The 18,251-nt window shown below is 57.5% G+C and overlaps 1 protein-coding gene across 1 annotated transcript; it reads left to right on the top strand.

The window, feature by feature from the left end:
- The first annotated feature begins 537 nt into the window (after positions 1 to 537).
- On the top strand, positions 538 to 16,271 carry UNC119 (unc-119 lipid binding chaperone). Its single transcript, XM_087924084.1, is given in 10 exon segments — positions 538 to 643; positions 646 to 714; positions 717 to 767; positions 12,733 to 12,846; positions 14,820 to 14,922; positions 15,754 to 15,764; positions 15,767 to 15,904; positions 15,907 to 15,924; positions 16,024 to 16,041; positions 16,044 to 16,271. Coding segments are annotated over 10 exon segments (648 nt in total). The 5' UTR covers positions 538 to 609; the 3' UTR covers positions 16,136 to 16,271.
- The last annotated feature ends 1,980 nt before the right edge of the window (positions 16,272 to 18,251 follow it).

Raw genomic sequence — 18,251 nt, 5'->3', positions numbered from 1 at the left:
TTTGAAGTCAATGTGGTTGATTCAACAAACCAGGATTCAACAAACCTGGGACTGGCTCCGAAGAGGCCGGAGGGTTTTGGAAAGGCAAGGCGACTTAGCAAAGAGAGAAGCATCCCAGGCAGATATTACAGATGAACAGAGTTGGGAGGGACCTCGGAGGTCATCTAGTCCAAACCCACCCACCCACCCACCCCGCAAGCAGGAGACCCTAGACCCCCATTTCCGACCGATCTCTTCTTGAAAACCTCCAGCGGCCGCGGGGCAAGCCCACCCACCCACAAGCTGAGCCCTCTGCACATGCCCAGGGGCCGCTTTGCCCCGCCATCCCTGGACGACCAGGGGCGTGTGCACCCCCCCCCCCTCCTCTCTCTCTCAGCCGGTGGGCGGCGCTCTGCACGTGCTCCGGGGCGCCCTGGTCCTCCCTCCGGGGCGGAGCCCGGCCGAAGGGGAGGATTTGCAGCCGCCCAGGGCTTAGGCCGGGCGGACAGGAGGGAGGAGGAGGAGGAGCGGAGGCGGCGGCCGGGTGCGCGCAGCTCCGAGGGCTCCAGTCTCGGCGGCTGCAGTAGCAGCAGCATCTGCACCGGCACCGGCAGCGGCAGCGGCGGCACCATGAAGGTGAAGAAGGGCAGCAGCGGCGCCGCGAGCAACGGGCAGCCGGAGCGGGCGCAGCCGCCGCCGCCACCGCCGGCCTGTGCACCGAGGAGGAGCTGCTGCGCAGGCGAGCATCAGCCCCGAGGACGTGCTGGGGCTGGGCAAGATCACTTCAGGTGAGGCGGGCGGCGGGCAGGCTCGGGACCCCCGCCGGAGGGAGGGGAGGGAGGGAGGGAGCCAGCCGGGCTGCGCTGCGCTGCGCCGCTTCGGGCGCAAGGCGCGCAGAGCCTCCGGGGGCGGTCCTGAGAGGGGTCCCCCTCCTCCGGCGGGGCTGCTTTCGCCGGCATGAGGGGGGCGTCCGGGCCCACCCACCCCCTCGCCGGTCCGGGGCCGGAGCAAGAAGTTGCTCGTGGCCGGGGAAGCGCGGGGGGCTGCAGCCTCTCGGCCGGCCCCGGGAGGGCGAGGGGGCCCCTTGCCAGCCGGGCCCCGCGGAAGAGGCTCCTCCGGGCGGAGGCGCGGCCGAGGGGAAGCGGGGCGCGTTGGGCGTCTCCCAGGTTCTTTGGGGTTTGGGGGCCCGGCCCGCTTCCTCTTCCGAGCCCCCCGGCAGAGCCTGGCCCCCAAAAGCTGCCCCTCCCGGGCCTCCTCTTCCCAAGGGCTCTTGGCCCGCCTTGACCCTCGGCTAAGCCCCTGAGTCTTAAGCAGGATTAAGCTGCGGTTGTGTGAACCCCGAGAAAGAACTCTTGGGGTTGGGTCAAGGCAGCCCATGGGACACCTACCCACCCACACACACACACACCCCTCCAGTGCAAAGATTGACCCAGTTTCCCAAAGGGAGAATCTACAGGTGGGGAGCATCTCCCCACACACACACACACACACACACACACACCCTGGGTTCTCCTGGGAAAGGCTGCCGCAGATGGGAGCCTGGGGGGTGGTCTCCAGCCCCGAGAGAGGAGCTTTGAGGGGGCTGCCAAGCGGTGGCTGCCCCTGGTTTAGAGACCCCCCCTTTCCTGAGCCCTGGCAGCTCTGCCCTCCAAGGCCTGGCCTGGCCCTGGCTTAAACCCCCCAACCCCCCACCCCGAAAGTAGCAGGTGCATCCCTCCTGTGCCGTGAGGTCAGTCCAAGATTACTGGGCATTAGGGAGGGTGGGGAGTGGATCGGAAGGAGACTCGGGGGCAGCCAACGAGCATCTTATTTAGCGGTGAGCCTCGTCTTTCAAATCGTCCTGACAGACCTCGGCAAATCCTTAATCCCGCCCGGTTCTGCCAATGGCCTCCCGGAAGATCCTCGACTGCCAGAGGACACCCAGCGGGCACCGGGTGGCCTCCACTTGCACCCCAGCATTAAGCCACTTCACAGGCGGGCTTGGAGACCTCATGAGGGTCCCTGGGTGATTGGCAGTGTAGTTTTTACTCCGCAAGGGTGTTTTTCAACTTGAACCGCTTTTCAAAGGGTGGACTTTCAACTCCCAGAATTCCCCAGCCGGCGTGCGGAGTTGAAGTCCGTTCATCCTTAAATCGGGGGGTGTCTCCAACCTTGGCCACTTTAAGCCTGGAGGACTTCAACTCCCAGAACTCCCAACTCCAAGGTTGGAGACCCTAATTTAAGATGAATGGACTTCAACTCCGCATGCCGGCTGGAGGATTCTGGGAGTTGAAGTCCACCCTCTGAAAGCTGCCAAGGTCGGGAAACATTACTTGCACCATAACTGTGGGGGAGAAAGTCACACGCTCTGTCCGAAAAAAAGCCGGAATTGTGCTTGATGCACCCTGACAATAAATTCTCACCTGCCACCTAAAATCAGAACATTTCTTTCTTTTTCTCGTTTCATTCTGTGCAAGCAGCTCTCTCTCTCTCTCTCTCTCCCCTGGGGGGGAGGAAATGACCTCACTTGTTCCGCTCTGACACCAGTGACAATTCGTGTCATTTACTGGAGGTCACCATGCTGGTGGCACCTGTTGGGCGTCCGTGGCTGAGTGCCCTGTTGCCCAGCTGCGCCATCCTGGAACCGGGGATGAGCCATTTAATTTCCCCACGGGGCCACTTGAGAAATTGGGATTGTTGTGGAGGGCTGGGAAGGTGTGTAAGGTGTGCACAATCACACCTACGTCCATGCGGGGAGGGGGGGAATTAGCAGCTGACCTTCAAAATAAAAGCAACGCAGATAGTCCTCGACTTACGACCACGACGGAGCCCAGAATTGATGTTGCTAAGCGAAACATTTGTTTTTTCCCACTTTTGACTTTTCCTGCTATTTGGAAGCCATTATTGCTCTCATAAAAAGGAAACTTTGAGAAAATGCCTGACAACGGTCGTTAAGTGAACCCTTGCAGTTGTTAGATGAGTCACACAGTTGTTAAGTGAATCCGGCTTCCGCCATTGACTTTGCTTCTTAGAAAGTCGCAAAAGGGGTCCCTGGGGACGCTGCAACCGTTATAAGTATGAGTCAGTGTCCAAGTGTCCAAATTTGATTGCCTGACCAGCATGGGGATGCTGCAGTGGTCATAAGTGTGAAAAAAATGGTCATTAAGTGTGAAAAACGGGCATAAGTCCTCTTTTTCAGTGCGGTCACTAAATGAACCGTTGTAAGTCGAGGACTACCTGCACAGATGGGCCTGATAGGGCCCATGGGGCATAAAAAAAGTGCCCAGGTCTGTTTTGGAAGCCAGCCAGAATGTGTGAATTGCAAATATTTGCTTGTTGGTGGTGCATATTTTCGGGCATGCAGGATGGCCGAACTTAGCGAGTGCGTGGCCTGGTTTCCTGGGTCGGTAGGTGGGCAACCACAGCGGCTGCCCCCTGACTTTCTGGAAGGGCTGGGGGCCCTGAGGCGGCTCCGGTCACCCCGCCCGGCCGTTTTTCCTTGACGGATCAGCGGTCTATTTGGAGTCCTTGGCTAATGAACTTACCTTGCCCAAATCCCTTTGAGGTGGGGCGTAATCCTGTCTTCCTGAGGTGGGTGGGGGTCACTGAGCAGGGCCTGGGGAGGGGGGCATCTTCTGGAGCTGGCAGCTGCCAAGAGGTGCCAGGGAGGAGCGAGGAGGGGGTGTCAAGCTATTCTCCAAGGCACCTGAAGGCCAGACAAGGAAGAATGGATGGAAACGGAACAAGGAGAGATTCAACCTGGAAATAAGGAGGAATTTTCTGAACAATTGACCCACGGAAGAGAAGTTGTGGGAGCTTCATCCCTGGAGGCTTTCAAGAAGAGACTGGACTCCCATCTGTCAGAAATGGTGGAGGGTCTCCTGCTTGGGTGGCGGTGGGTTGGGCTAGATGACCTACCAGGTCCCTTCCCACTCTGTTAATCTGTAAAACTCAGCTCTAAACTGGTCTGTCTCCTTATTGTCTATTCTTTTTCCTGGCAGTTTTTGGTGGGGCACAACTTGTCTGCCTTTGCGGTGGTTTCGAGATTGTTCTGTTGTGCACATTAATAATAGAACATTGGTGCAAGGGACCTTGGAGGTCGTCTAGTCCAACCCCACTGCTGAAGCAGGAGACCCTATACCAGCCCTATTCAGACAGGTGATTGTCCACGCCAGTCTCTTCTTAAGAACCTCCAGTGTTAGAGCATCCACAACTTCTGGAGGCAAGTAGTTCCGCTGGTTAATGGTTCTCCCTGTCTGGAAGTTTCTCCTTAATTCCAGGTTGGACCTCTCTTTAATGTTCCACTTGTTACTCTATTTAATTTCTTTAAACTATGAAATTTATTCGTTCAGAACAAAGCCCCTTTCGGTCTGGTTCTGTCTGGAAATGACGTCACCCTCGAAGCAGAAATAGCTGTGAGACATTTCCTGGTTTTGCACAACTTCTCGGCTGCTGGTTGGAACAGAGGAAAGAGCCGAAGGCGTGCAAATGCCTGAAATTGTGACTGAATTCAAATTCAAATTTTTTAAAAAATTACCATTTTGGCCTGGGGCGCAGAGTTGCCCCTCGCAATGGCGATCCTATTCATACAGCGGAATTTGAAACTTTTCGGACTGCCATTTTATTTGGACTGGAATAAGAATAAGGGTGTCCAATTTTGGGAACTTTAAGACTTGTGGACTTCAACTCCCAGAATTCCCCAGGCAGCTGTACTGTGCTGGATGGGGAATTCTGGGAGTTGAAGTCCACAAGTCTTAAAGTTCCCAAAATTGGACACGTCTGGTATAGGCTCTCCAGCTCCAGCAGTGGGTTAGATTAGAACAGTGGTTGCCAACCGGTGGGCCGGGGACCACTGTGGTCCACAAGAAAATTTTGGTGGTCTGCAGAGAAATGTCCGTCCCCCCCCCCCCGAAAGCAATTAATCCATTAATCCAGGCTGCGCTGCCCACATGGCCCACGGGAACACAAGGCTTGCGTTGCTTGCATTGCGGACAACACGGAGGGAGGGGAGGGGGAAAGGGGGGAGGGGGAGGGACTTGCCCCACTCGCCCCATGCGCCTCTCCTGTCCACCGGGCTGCTTCTTTCCGCTTCTTTCTTCTTCTGTTTTTGGCTGCACGCAAGGAAAGCAGCCAAAGTCTTTCTTTCTCTCGCCCAAACTCCAGCAGAAATTAGTCTTTGGGACCCTGCAAGGCCTCCTGCCCCAAGAGGCTCACAAAGACTCATTTCTGGCGGAGTTTGGGGGAGAGAAAGAAAGACTTCTGCGGCTTCTGCTGCTTTCCTTGCACGAAGCCAAAAGTCTCTCCTCTCTCCCCCGAGAACGGAGCTGGAGACGGTCTCCTGCCATCCCAAATAAAGAACGATCGATCGGTAGGAAAACAGGGTGGGGATATTCCTGCAGACGTTTTTCTTGCAGCCACCATCAGTCAAAATTCATATTAGTGGCCTGCAGGATATAAAATGATGACTTTGAGGGTCCCTGAGGTCCAAAAGGCTGACGACCCCCGGACTAGATGACCTATAAGGTTCCTTCCAACTCAGTTATTCTATGTTCTGTCAGAGAATATCCAGCGCTCCGTCGCTGGAGGTTTTTTAAGAGTCTACGCAGCCATTTCTGGGAGTTCACAAGCCCACAAGGCTTAGAGTTCCAAAGTTGGACACCCCTTCTGTTAGGACGACGGCTTGAGCCAAGGGGCTGGACTAGAAGACCTCCAAGGTCCCTTCCGACTCTGCCTGCGTTCCGAATGGCATTGAGATTTGGTTTGGCAATGAGAGGTTGTGGCTTCGGCAAAAGGAAATGAGTCGCAGCTGCAGCAGCGCGAGGCGGTTGGTGGGAGGCTGCCGGGAGGAGGTTTCGCAACCGGCCGAGCTGGAGGTGTCCCTGCCTCTCGGGCTTGTAACCCGGCCGGTGATTGGCAGGTGTCAGGGAGACGATGAGGGGGGAGGCAGGCTGTGCAAATTGGCCCCAGGCACGCACCCTCTGCCTGGGCAAGGGAGCTTCTGGCTTGGAAGGGACCCTGGAGGTCTTCTAGTCCAGCCCCACTGCTCAAGCAGGAGAACCGATCCCATTCCAGACCAGTGGCTGTCCAGTCCCTTCTTAAAAGCCTCCAGTGATGGAGCAGCCACGATTTCTGGTGGCCAGCAGTTCCACTGGTTAATTGTCCTCCCTGTTTGGAAGTTCCTCCTAAATTCCAGGTTGCTTCTCTCCTGGGTGAGTTTCCATCCGGTGCTTCTTGTCCTGCCTTCTGGTGCTTTGGAGAATAGCTTGACTGCCTCTTCTCTGGGGCAGCCCCTGAGATGCTGGACGATGCTCTCCTGTCTCCCCTGGTCCTTCTTCCCGTCAGACGAGACATTCCCGTTTCCTGCCAACGTTCTTTTTTTGGTGCTTTGGCTATTGGGAGGCTCTTGGAAGGACCGTAACGATAAAGAGAGTTTCATCTAGTAGTGATTAAGGCTAGAAAGTAAGAGACCATGAGTTCTAGTCCCGCCTCAGCTCCAAAAGCCGGCTGGGGGACTTTGAGCCAATCACCAGGAAGCTGGGAGTTTTAGTCCCGCCGTAGCCACGAAAGCCGGCTGCGGGACTTTGGGCCAATCCCCAGGAGGCTGGGAGTTCTAGTCCCGCCTCAGCCACGAAAGCCGGCTGGGTGACTTTGGGCCAATCACCAGGAGGCTGGGAGTTCTAGTCCCGCCTCAGCCACGAAAGCCGGCTGGGTGACTTTGGGCCAATCCCCAAGAGGCTGGGGGTTCTAGTCCCACCTCAGGCAGGAAAGCCGGCTGGGAGATATTGGGCCAATCCCCAGGAGGCTGGGAGTTCTAGTCCCGCCTCAGCCACGAAAGCCGGCTGGGTGACTTTGGGCCAATCACCAGGAGGCTGGGAGTTCTAGTCCCGCCTCAGCCACGGATGCCGGCTGGGGGACTTTGGGCCAATCCCCAAGAGGCTGGGGGTTCTAGTCCCGCCTCAGGCAGGAAAGCCGGCTGGGGACTTTGGGCCAATCCCAGGAGGCTGGGAGTTCTAGTCCCGCCTCAGCCACGAAAGCCGGCTGGGTGACTTTGGGCCAATCACCAGGAGGCTGGGAGTTCTAGTCCCGCCTCAGCCACGAAAGCCGGCTGGGTGACTTTGGGCCAATCCCCAAGAGGCTGGGGGTTCTAGTCCCGCCTCAGGCAGGAAAGCCGGCTGGGAGATATTGGGCCAATCCCCAGGAGGCTGGGAGTTCTAGTCCCACCTTAGGCATGAAAGCTGGCTGGGTGACTTTGGGCCAATCCCTCACTTTCAGCCCAACCTATCTCACAGGGTTGTTGTCGTGGGACAATAGGAGGAAGAAGGAGTATTATGTGTGTTTTTGCCGCCTTCTATAAATGACCATTGAAATAATAGAGATGGAATGCAACTAAATAAATAAAAATAAAAGGCTGTAACGTCCTGAACGAAACGTTTCAGAGCTGTGGCATCGGCCCTGGGGAATTGTGGGAGTTGAAGTCCCCAAGTCTTAAAGGGGCCACGTTTGGAGACCCCCCCCACAGGTGTCCAATGTCCGCAGACCAAAGTTGTGCCTCTACTCGGTTTTTCTTTGGATAGACCCCCCTCCCCAAATCCTATGCCCGGAGGAGAAGGGTGGACAGACCCAGGATAATCGGGGACACGGTGCGGAAGAGAGAGAGGGGAGCGTGGGGAAAGGGCACCAAGGCGAGATGAACGCCCTCTGAAGACCTCAAGGGGTCTCACACCAAAGGAGACCGGGATGGCTCTGTCTCTCTCTGCGTCCACACGGGCAGGAGGTCAGATCTTGAGGGCAGGCGGGCTCCCCTTGGCTGGATGCGGGTGTCCCAATTCCCCTCAGCCAGGATTCCCCATCCTTGGCTTCTTGGAGACTTGTGGACTTTAACTCCCAGAATTCCCCGGGGAGTTGAAGTCCACAAGTCTTAAAGGGGCCACGGCAGCAAACCCCTAAGCTGCTTAAACTTGAAGGTGGACTAAGTGACCTCAAAGACCTTTTGGGGCCCTTAGATCCTCAAATGGTCTTCAGGATTATTGGGGTGGGGGGGAGGCCCTTGGCTGGCCCCCAGCGAGGTCTGGATCGAAAAGGGCTCAGCCAGCTCAGCCAAACCCGGACCCTTAGCAGCGGGTGGGGTCACTCATGGCCCCCCTGGCAGCCTCTCAGGAGGCTGGGCTGGTAGGGAGGGGGGGCTGGGGGGCACCGAGGGATCCAGGCTGGGGATCCAGGCGGATCCTTGGTTTGTAAGGAAGCAACCCCAGGGGTCTCCAGACTCCCAGCAGTCTTGGAAGCCTGGGGGGAGATGGGAGGGTCCTAATCCCCCCTCTTCTCCATTCCTCCCATCCTGCCTTCCTCCCTCCCCTCTCCTCCCTCCCTCCCCCTCCTCTTCCCTTCCTCTTCCTCCCTTCCTTCCTCCCTCCCCTCCCCTCCTTCCCCCTCCTTCCTCATTCACTCACTCCCCACTCCTCCCTCTCCCTTTTCTCCTCCCTCCCCTCCACCGTCCCCTCTTCTCCCTTTCTCCCTTACCCCTTTCCTCCCTCCCTCCCCTCTTCTCATCCCTCCCTCCCTCCCTTGCACCTCCCTCCTTCCTCCCTCTCTCCCTCCCTTCTTCCTCCCTCCTTTCTTCCTTCTTCCCTCCCCTCCTCTCTTCCTCCTTCCCCCTCCCTCCCCTCTTCATCCCTCCCCTCCCCTCCTTCCTTCCTCCTACCCGGTCTTCTTCCCTTCCTCCCTCCCTCCCTCTTCCTCCTTTCCTCCCTCCCTCCTCCTCCTCCCTCCCCTCACGTTCCTTCCTCCCTCCTCTCCCCTCTTTCCTCCCCTCCCCCCCCCTTTCCTTCCTCCCCCTTCCTCATAGGTAGCTGATGGAGATGGGCTGGGCGTTAGATTAATGTTAAGCAGGTGAGGTGGCCGGTGTTGTCACACAGGTAGCAGCATTTAATGCGATCCTCCTTTTCAGTGATGGTTCCAGAACATTTAAGGCACACGCAGGAGTCGCTTGGGTAGCCGTTGGTAGCGATGTCTCTCTTTCGTTGGTGTTGGGTAGTGGAGGTTTTGGGGTCTTTGGCTGGCCTGGTGGGTTTGTTTAGGAGAGGCCTAGTTGAGCCCCTCTCATTTGTTGGTGTTCCATGTTGAATGAATTAATCAACATTAATTAATTAATGTTGAATTATTTGCTGGTATGGATTCATCACTCTCTTATTTGTTGGTAATCAGTGCTACACTAATCAATAACAATGATTCAATATGATAGGCAATCAATTAATTAATTATGTTGCTAATTAATCAGTGAACAAATCAGTAATTAAGGTCACTCTGACCAATTAAACTAATCTATAGATGTACGAGACAATCAACATAAGTCAACTAGGCAATCAACGAGACAGTATAAATAACTACCGAAGAATTATACTAATCAATGCATCAGTAATCAGTAGTTAATTAACTAATTAATTGTTACACCAATCAGTTAATTGATAAACCATTATCTAATAATTCATGATACAGGTCTCCGCCCAGCCCGCCCCTCCTCCCCAGTCCGTCCTTAAGGTATTTCGTTTTTTCTCTCTCCCAATGATCAGCTGTTCCAACGAAGGAAGGAAAGGAGGAGGAAGTAAGGAGAGGAAGAGGAAGGAAGGAGGGAGAGGAGGAAGGAGAGGATGATCAGCTGTTCCAACAATCAGCTGTGCTGGGATCCCTCACTCTCTTACTGTTTTGCCCAGAGGAAGGAAGGAAGGAAGGAAAGAAGGAGAGGAGGAGGAAGTAAGGAGAGGAAGAGGAAGGAAGGAGAGGAGGAAGGAGAGGATGATCAGCTGTTCCAATCATCAGCTGTGCCAGGATCCCCTCGCTGTCTTACTTCTTCACCCAAGAGGAAGGAAGGAAGGAAGGAAGGAAGGAAGGAAGGAAGGAAGGAAGGAAGGAAGGAGTGGAGAAGCAAGGAAGGAAGGAGTGGATGTATGAAGGAAGGAAGGAAGGAAGGAAGGAAGGAAGGAAGGAAGGAAGGAAGGAAGGGAGGAAGGAGAGGATGATCAGCTGTTCCAACAATCAGCTTTGCCGGGATCCCTTACTCTCTTACTGTTTCGCCCCCAGGAGGAAGGAAAGAAGGAAGGAGAGGAGGAGGAAGGAAGGAAGGAAGGAAGGAAGGAGGAGGAAGGGAAGGAAGGAAAAGGAAGGAGAGGAAGAGGAGGAAGGAAGGAGAGAGGCGGAAGGAGAGGATGATCAGCTGTTCCAACAATCAGCTTGTGCCGGGATCCCTTCTCTCTTACTGTTTCTCCCAGGAGGAAGGAAAGAAGGAAGGAAGGAAGGAAGGAAAGAGAGGAGGAAGGAAGGAAGGAGAGGAGGAGGAAGGAAGGAGAGGAAAAGGAAGGAGAGGAAGAGGAAGGAAGGAGAGGATGATCAGCTGTTCCAACAATCAGCTGTGCCAGGATCCCTCGCTCTCTTACTGCTTCGCCCAGGAGGCGTTTCCTGAAGCCCAGAAGGCCCCAAAATGGGGGATTGCTGCAAAAAGCCACAGCCACCCAGTTACATGGCCACGCCCACCTAGCCACGCCCACAGAACCAGTTGTTACCAAATTTGAATCCCACCCCAGTCGGGCTACAGGGAGGGAGCCCGCGCTCTGCCATTGGATTGGGGGTCGGGGCTTAAGTGCTCCGAGGGGCTCTGGGCTGCTCGCGGGAAGCCAGCGAGAGGCATTGGGCGCTCCAGCGCTCCGGGATCTGGCCCTCCGTCTCCGGGATCGGGCGGTCTCTGGTGCAGGAGGCGGCTTGGCAGGGTGGTTGTGTCCGGGGATGATCTGTCGATGGGGGATTTTCGATCGATTATCCCCTTCCGTCAGGTCGGGGAGACCGGGAGAGCCTCCCTGGCGCTCGGTTGCCCAGCCGGAGCGAGAGCCCCCATCTTGTCCTCCCTCCCTCCCAGCCCCCAAGAGCTCAGCCCCCTTTTCCGGCTGATGCCCTTCCCTCTTTCTTCCCACCTGACTTCCGTGGAGAGCCCCCCCAGCCTGGGCAACCCCTGTGCCTGCCAGGTCTGCGGTCTGGAGGCCTCCTCCTCCTCTTCCTCCTCCTCCTCCAGCTGTGCACCATGGAATCTGCCCCTGGGGAGGAGCCACAGCTGCCCCATGGAAGCCCCTCCCTCAACAGCCCCCCGGAGCTCCTTCCCTGGGTTCAGCCTCAGCCGGAAGAGGGGGGTGGGGGGGGCTCACAGGTGGCAGGGCCGCTGGGGGCTCCTGGGGGAGAGCGCAGGATTTCCTGGGGTGCTAAGCTCTTTTGGGGGGGGGCTGCCCAGGCCCCTCACCAGCTCTCCCCTCTGGCACCTCTGGGCATTGCTCCCCAGGGTTGCTATGGCAACCCTGCGGCCAAGGGAGGGGAAGGTGGTTGCCATGGCAGTGGGTGGGCATCGGCAGCCAGTTGGCAGGCAGGCCCAGCCAGAGGGAGCCATAGCCAGGTGGGCTCGGGGTGGGTGTGTGTGTGTGTCAACTGGGAGGGGATTTGGGGGTTGTCGTGTCCCAGCCCCCCCAGAGTGGGCAGCCGGGGGAGGCCGCACCAGCCCCTCTTCTGACATGCCCCCCCCCCGCAGACACGGGCACTGAGGGTGTTGGCCTGCCTTCCTGCCGCTTTGCCCCCGATCGGCTGGCTTCCTCTGGCCCAAAGTTTGTCTGCCTGACTCCCCTTGCTTGGGGGCTCTCAAGAAGCCCCCAACCCCCCGGGACAGTCTTGTGAGCCTCGGATTGCAAACCCCGAGAGTTTAGCTCCGTCTGGGCCCAGCTTGGCTCTCCTCCAAGCAGCCGTTGAGCTGGATTCGCTCGGGTTTTCTGAACCCACCTTGGCTAGTAAGAGGACCAGCAGGGCTGACTTTATGGCCGGAGAATCTCTTTTAGCCCCGGGGAAGCTAATCTCATGGCACTCAGTATCCTAAAGCTGGAAGGGGCCTTGGAGGTCTTCTAGTCCAGCCCCCTGCTCGAGCAGGAGAACCTAGACTATTTCAAGTAAGTGATGGTCCAGTCTCTTCTTTAAAATCTCCAGTGATGGAGCACCCACGACTTCTGGTGGCAAGTAGTTCCCCTGGTTGATTGTCCTGACATTCAGGGAATTCCTCCTCAATTCCAGGTTGCTTCTCTCCTGGGTGAGTTTCCATCCGTTGCTTCTTGTCCTGCCTTCTTCAGGTGCCTTGGAGAAGAGCTTGACTGCCTCTTCTCTGGGGCAGCCCCTGAGATGCTGGAGGATGCTCTCCTGTCTCCCCTGGTCCTTTTTTCCGTCAGACGAGACATTCCCGGTTCCCGGAACCGTCCTTCGTACGTTTTAGTCTCCAGGCCTTCGATCCTCTTAGTTGTTGCTCTTCTCTGCGCTTTTCCCAAAGTCTCAGCATCTTTTTTTGGAAGGGGGTGGCCCAAATTGCTTGCAGGATTCCAGGTGTGGCCTTCCTAAGGCTTTCTAAAGAGGTACTAACCCTTCATGGGATCTTGATCCTCTGCCTCTGTTCACACAACCCAGGATCGCCTTCGCTTCTTTGGCTGCTGGCTGCACCTGGCTGGCTCCCAGTCAAGGGATCGTCCACGAGGACTCCGAGGTCCCTGTTGCTGAGCCAGGCCTCGCCTAACCTGGGCTTGTCCCTTTGGCTCTTCCTGCCCAGGTGTAAAAGGCCACCATCCTTGTCAATGCCTGCTGGTTGCCAAGCACCCGGATTTTGCTGCGAGGATGCTGTAACCGTCCTAAGTACGAGGACCAGTCGTCAGTCATTCCTTTTCCGTGCCGCTGTCGTTCTGACTGGCGCTTTTTCCCCCCGTCCTGCAGATTACCTGTGCACCCCGGAGGAGAACGTCTTCAAGATCGATTTCACCCGGTTTAAGATCCGGGATATGGAATCCGGCACGGTGCTTTTTGAGATCACCAAGCCCCCGGCTTCAGGTGAGACGGCAGCGGGCAGGAAGGCCCCCCACTCCCCTTCCCGCGCCCCTCCTTCACCGACTTTGGGAGGGGGCCTATGACTTCTGGCCTGCTGGCTAGGGAATTCTGGGAGTTCAGGTCCCCAAGTCTTCAAGGGACCGAGGTGGGAGACCCCGGAGTTAGAGGGATTACAGGGAGTCCTCAATTTATGACCACAACGGAGCTCCCAGTTTCCATTGCTATGCGAGGCGGTCGTTAAATAAGTTTTGCCCCGTGGCTGCACCGTTTCTTGCCAGCGTTGTTAAGTGAACCAATTGGTTAACAGGGTTGTTAAGTGAGTCTGGCTTCTCCCGTTGATTTGGCTTGGGAGAAAGTCCCCAAAAGACGGACCACGTGACCTGGCCACCGTCCTAAGTCCGAATTTCAATCCCTGGGGAGGCTGCGATGGTCATTCAGTGTGAAAATCAGTCTCAAACAGCCACTAAGCGAACGGTTGCAAGTGGAGGGTGACCTGTGCTGGCCACACGGGGAGGATTGTGGCAGAGAGAGTGGCCTGGATGTATTTTGGGTGGGGAAATTCCTTGCCGGTTTTCCCTTCAAGCAATAAATGTTGAGTGGGTCAAATAGGACAGATGGGGAAAAAATGGTTTTGCCCCTGGGACCCCAACATTGGTAGCCAGAGCGGCCGATCCTGGTTAATGGGGGGCTCTTCCATGCCCCATCAGGGCTGTGGGTCTCTTAGGCCAGGTCAGGGAGCGAGGGAGGGGAGGAAGGAAAGAAGGAAGGAAGGAGAGGAGGAGAGGAAGGATAAGAGGTGGATGGGAGGAAGGAAAGAAGGAAGGAAGGAGAGGAGGGAGGAAGGATAAGAGGTGGATGGGAGGAGGGAGGGAGGGAGGGAGGGAGGAAGGAAGGAAGGAAGGAAGGATGGAAGGAAGGAAGGAAGGAAGGAGAGGAGGGCAGGAAGGGGAGGAAGGAGGAAGGATAAGAGGTGGGTGGGAGGAAGGAAGGAAGGAAAGAAGGAAGGAAGGAAGGAAGGAAGGAGAGGAGAGGAGAGGGAGGAGGGCAGGAAGGGGAGGAAGGGAGGAAGGATAAGAGGTGGATGAGGGAGGGAGGGAGGGAGGAAGGAGGGAGGAAGGAAGGAAGGAAGGAAGGAAGGAAGGAGAGGAGAGGAGGGAGGGCAGGAAGGGGAGGAAGAGAGGAAGGATAAGAGGTGGATGGGAGGGAGGGAGGGAGGAGAGGAGGAAGGAAGGAAGGAAGGAAGGAAGGAGGAAGGAAGGAAGGAAGGAAGGAGAGGAGGGCAGGAAGGGGAGGAAGGGAGGAAGGATAAGAGGTGGGAGGAAGGAAGGAAGGAAGGAAGGAAGGAAGGAAGGAAGGAAGGAGAGGAGAGGAGAGGAGGGCAGGAAGGGGAGGAAGGGAGGAAGGATAAGAGGTGGATGGGAGGGAGGGAGGAAAAGGAAGGAAGGAAGGAAGGAAGGAAGGAAGGAAGGAAGGAAGGAAGGAGAGGAGGGCAGGAAGGGGAGGAAGGGAGGAAGGATAAGAGGTGGATGGGAGAAGGAAGGAGACGGAGGGAGGAAAGAAGATGGGAGAGAGGGAGGAGGGGAGGGGAATGGAGGAAGGGAAGGAAGGAAGGAGGGGGCAAGAGGACAGAAAAGAGGAAGGAAGGAAAGAAGGGGAGGGAGAGAGGAAGGAAAGAGAGGAAGGAGGGAGGGAGAATGGGAGGAGTTGAGGTGCCCACGGTCGCACTGCCCTGGCTTAGACCCTCATCCCACCCTGCTGGGCTCCGTCTCTGGTGCCACAGAGAAGCGTGCCAGTCCCGCCATGCCAGGGCATCCCTTGTGCAGACGGGGTTGTGTGTGTGTGTGTGTGTTGGGTGGGTGCAGATCGGCTGGGCGAGGTCCGTGCCAGGATGGCCTTCCAAAAGGGGGAGCGCAGGGTGGGGGCCCCCCCTCCAGCCACGGGGCAACCGGGCTTCGTCTCTTCTTGCCTCCTGCCAGAACGGGAGCGTGGCGGGAAGAAGGAGGGCGACCCCAACGCTGGGCGCTTCGTGCGCTACCAGTTCACCCCGGCGTTCCTGCGGTTGCGGCAAGTGGGAGCCACGTAAGTGCCGGGCCGTCACCGCAGGGAATCCGCCTTTGGGGCGGAAAGGGGGAGGGTTGGCTTTATCCCACCTGCCCCTGCACCCTCAGAAGGGCCCCTCGGAGGTCATCTAGCCCAACCCCAGACCGGTCCAGACGAACGGCTGCCCCCAGTCCCTCCCTGAAAGCCTCCAGGGGTGGGGCAACCCCCACTTTCTGGGCTCACGGTGCCTTCCAGGAGTCCTGGACTACAGTTCCCATCATTCCCAGGTGGGATCTGTGCACTCGCCATGGGTTGGCCCTCTTTCGCGCTCAGGGGGATTCTGGGCCGGAGGGGGGTGGGGGTTAGGCTGCCTGGCAACGTTTCGGAAGGACGGCTGAGAATTTCCCTCTGTAGACCGGCCCCCAGCCCCCCCCACTCCAGGCGGGGCCCAACCCTGCCAGGGCTCTGAATGCGAGTGCTGCCGCGGAGCCAGTCCCTGCCAGGGATTGCAAACTGTAGGATCTGGAGGTGATGTGCAAACTAGGGGCAACGGTGGGAGTTAATCCCGGCTTGGTTGGAGCTGGGAATGAGAGCCCGTCTCTTCTTTTCTCCCTTTCTCCTCTCCCTCTCTCTATTCTTCTCCCTTCCCCTCCCTCCCTCTTTTCCTCCCTCCCTCCCTCCTCCCTCTTTCTTCCCTCCCTGCTTCCCCTCCCTCTCTTTTCTTCCCTCCCTCCCTCCCTCTTTCCTCCCTCTCTCTATTCTTCTTCCTTCCCTTCCCTCCCTCCCTCCCTCCTCCCTCTTTGCTTCCCCTCCACTCCCCCTTTTCCTCCCTCTCCCTCCTTCCTTCCTCCCTCCCCCCTCCCTCCGCAGGGTGGAGTTCACGGTGGGGAGAAGCCCATCAGCCACTTCCGCATGATCGAGAGGCACTACTTCCGGGACCGGCTGCTCAAGAGCTTCGACTTCCAGTTCGGCTTCTGCATCCCGTCCTCCAAGAACACCTGCGAGCACATCTACGAGTTCCCCAGCTCTCCGAGGACCTCAGTGAGCAAGGGGGGAGGGGGAGGCACGGGGGAGGGCTGGCGCTTTGGGTTTGGGCTGCCTCCGGTCAAGCTGACCCCCTCCCCCCCGCTTCTCCCCCAGTCCAGGAGATGGTCCGGCACCCTACGAGACGCAGTCGGACAGTTTCTACTTTGTGGACAACAAGCTGGTGATGCACAACAAGGCCGACTACTCCTACAGCGGGGGGCCCTGATGGGCGGCGCGGACCCCCCCACACCCTCCACGCCCCCTCCCGATGGGGGTCCGGGAGCCTCGACTGGCCAGGTGGCTGCAAGAGGGGCAGCCGGACTGGACTCGGCAGAACCGGACTCTGGGACGGACTAGCTGAAGCTTTTTCCCCTCGACTCCCCGCTAGGATGTCGTCCCGTGTGTCCCCCCCGCCCCCCCCGGACTCTGGAGGCAGCGCCCCTCCCTCCGCAGCTGAGGGGGCAGTGGAGGGTCTCCCCTCCCCTATTGTTTGAGGAAGTCCCCCCTCTTGCTTGGGGGTGGGGGCTCGTTTTGGGTGGGAACTCTAGTCCCCCTCTCCCCCCACTCAAGAATGGGGCGCTGAAGATCAGCAGGAATTGGGGGCTCCGGGACGACCCCAGATCACCCCCTCCCCACCGCTCCTCGTTCCCAGATCCCAACATCCTTGGGCCAAGACCCCAGACCCATTTCTTTGGGGCTCGGTCCTTCACCCAGGGGGGAACCGAGGGAGGGGTGAGGGCTGCCAAAGACTCTGTGGGAGGGTCTCTCCTGGGGGGACCCTCCCCCTTGGCCGTCTTGGTGGGAGAAGGGGAGGGGGATCCCGCCGTTGCGAAAGGGCTCTGGGACCAGGTTTGATGTGAGGGGGCGGCGGAGGGAATAGAAAACCTGCTTTCTCCAAGAATTGTCATTGGACTTTTCGTACCCCCAAACCTCTAGGGACCCCCCCCCCAAAAATTGCTCGGTGGGCAACCCTCTTTGGAAAGAGCAGGCTCTGCTCCCCCTAATGCCTGGGGGGGCGGAGACTGGGGAGGGGGCGTCTTTTCCCTAAGCCCCCCTCTTCTCTTCTCTTCTTTTGCATTTGGGGAAGGGTCTTCCAAAGTGGGGCGGGGGGAGGGGTTCCTGAAAGAACTGCTTTGCGGGGCAGCTTTGGGGTGGGGGCTTCCGTTTGTGACCCGCTGTGTTCCTCTGGGGAGTCGGTTGTGTTCGGACGTGTGATTTGATTTTGATCCTCAGAGTTGGAAGGGACCTTGGAGGTCATCTAGTCCAACCCCCCCGCCCAAGGTGGAGACCCTACTCCATTTCTGACAAATGACAGCCCGATCTCTTCTGGAAAGTTTTCCCAGGTGTGATTCGAAAAGTCCACACCCACCCCCAGCCCCCCGCCCTGCAATCGAACACAACAGGCGTGAAAACCACGCCCAGCTTTGATGGGTGCCATCCGAGGGTGTGACTTTCTCTCCGTCCCCCTGCAGACCCCCATGATCAGACATTGTGTGGTTGTGTTACATCCCGCACAATCTGCCTGTGTGCATCACCCGTCAAAGCTGAGCCTTCCTTCTTAGGCAGGGGCAACCCGGGGGGGGGGACAGAAGGGGGGAGGGGCTCCTTGGGGCGTGTGTGGCGCAAGCTGAGAAGCTGCCACTTTCTTTGGGGGGGGGTCACTAAGAAACCGTCAGTTGGGCAAAGGAAGCCCACCCCTCCTCAAAGCTCAGGGCTGTGGGATGCAGGTAGCCTCTTGCGGGGGGCTTGTCAATATTTGGGGGAATGCTGAATCCGACTTAAAGTTACAGCTGGTTGTGGGGTCATTTGGAATTCTTAAGTCCGGTTTGGAAACGGCCATGACCAAGACCTATGAAGAATGGTTGCAGGAATTGGGCGTGGCCAGTTTAGAGCAGGGGTCTCCAGAACCTTTGGGACCTCAGGAGTCACCAAACTCATAAATGTTAAATCCCGCGGACCAGAGACCCTGGGAAAATCCCCCAAAAATGTCTGCAGGAAAATCCGCCACCCCGTTTTCCTCCCGATCGATCGTCCTTTATTTGGGATCGCAGGATCCTGTCTCCAGCTCCGTTCTCAGAGGGAGAGAGAGAGAGAGAGGAGAGACATTTGGCTTCGTGCAAGGAAAGCAGCAGAAGCAGCAGAAGTCTTTCTTTCTCTCCCCCCCCCCCAAACTCCACCAGGAATGAGTCTTTGTGAGACTCGTTGCACCAGTGGAGCCTCTTGGGGCAGGAGGCCTTGCAGGGCCCCAAAGACTCATTTCTGGCAGACTTTGGGGGAGAGAAAGACAGACTTTGGCTGCTTTCCTTGCATGCAGCCAAAAGCAGAAGAAGAAAGAAGCGGAA

Source organism: Pseudonaja textilis, chromosome 1, assembly GCF_049901715.1.
Source record: "Pseudonaja textilis isolate UNSWEBS1 chromosome 1, rPseTex1.2, whole genome shotgun sequence".
Classification (NCBI taxonomy): Eukaryota; Metazoa; Chordata; class Lepidosauria; order Squamata; family Elapidae; genus Pseudonaja; species Pseudonaja textilis.
The sequence above is the reverse complement of the archived record's forward strand: the minus strand, read 5'-3'. Positions and strand labels throughout refer to the sequence as shown.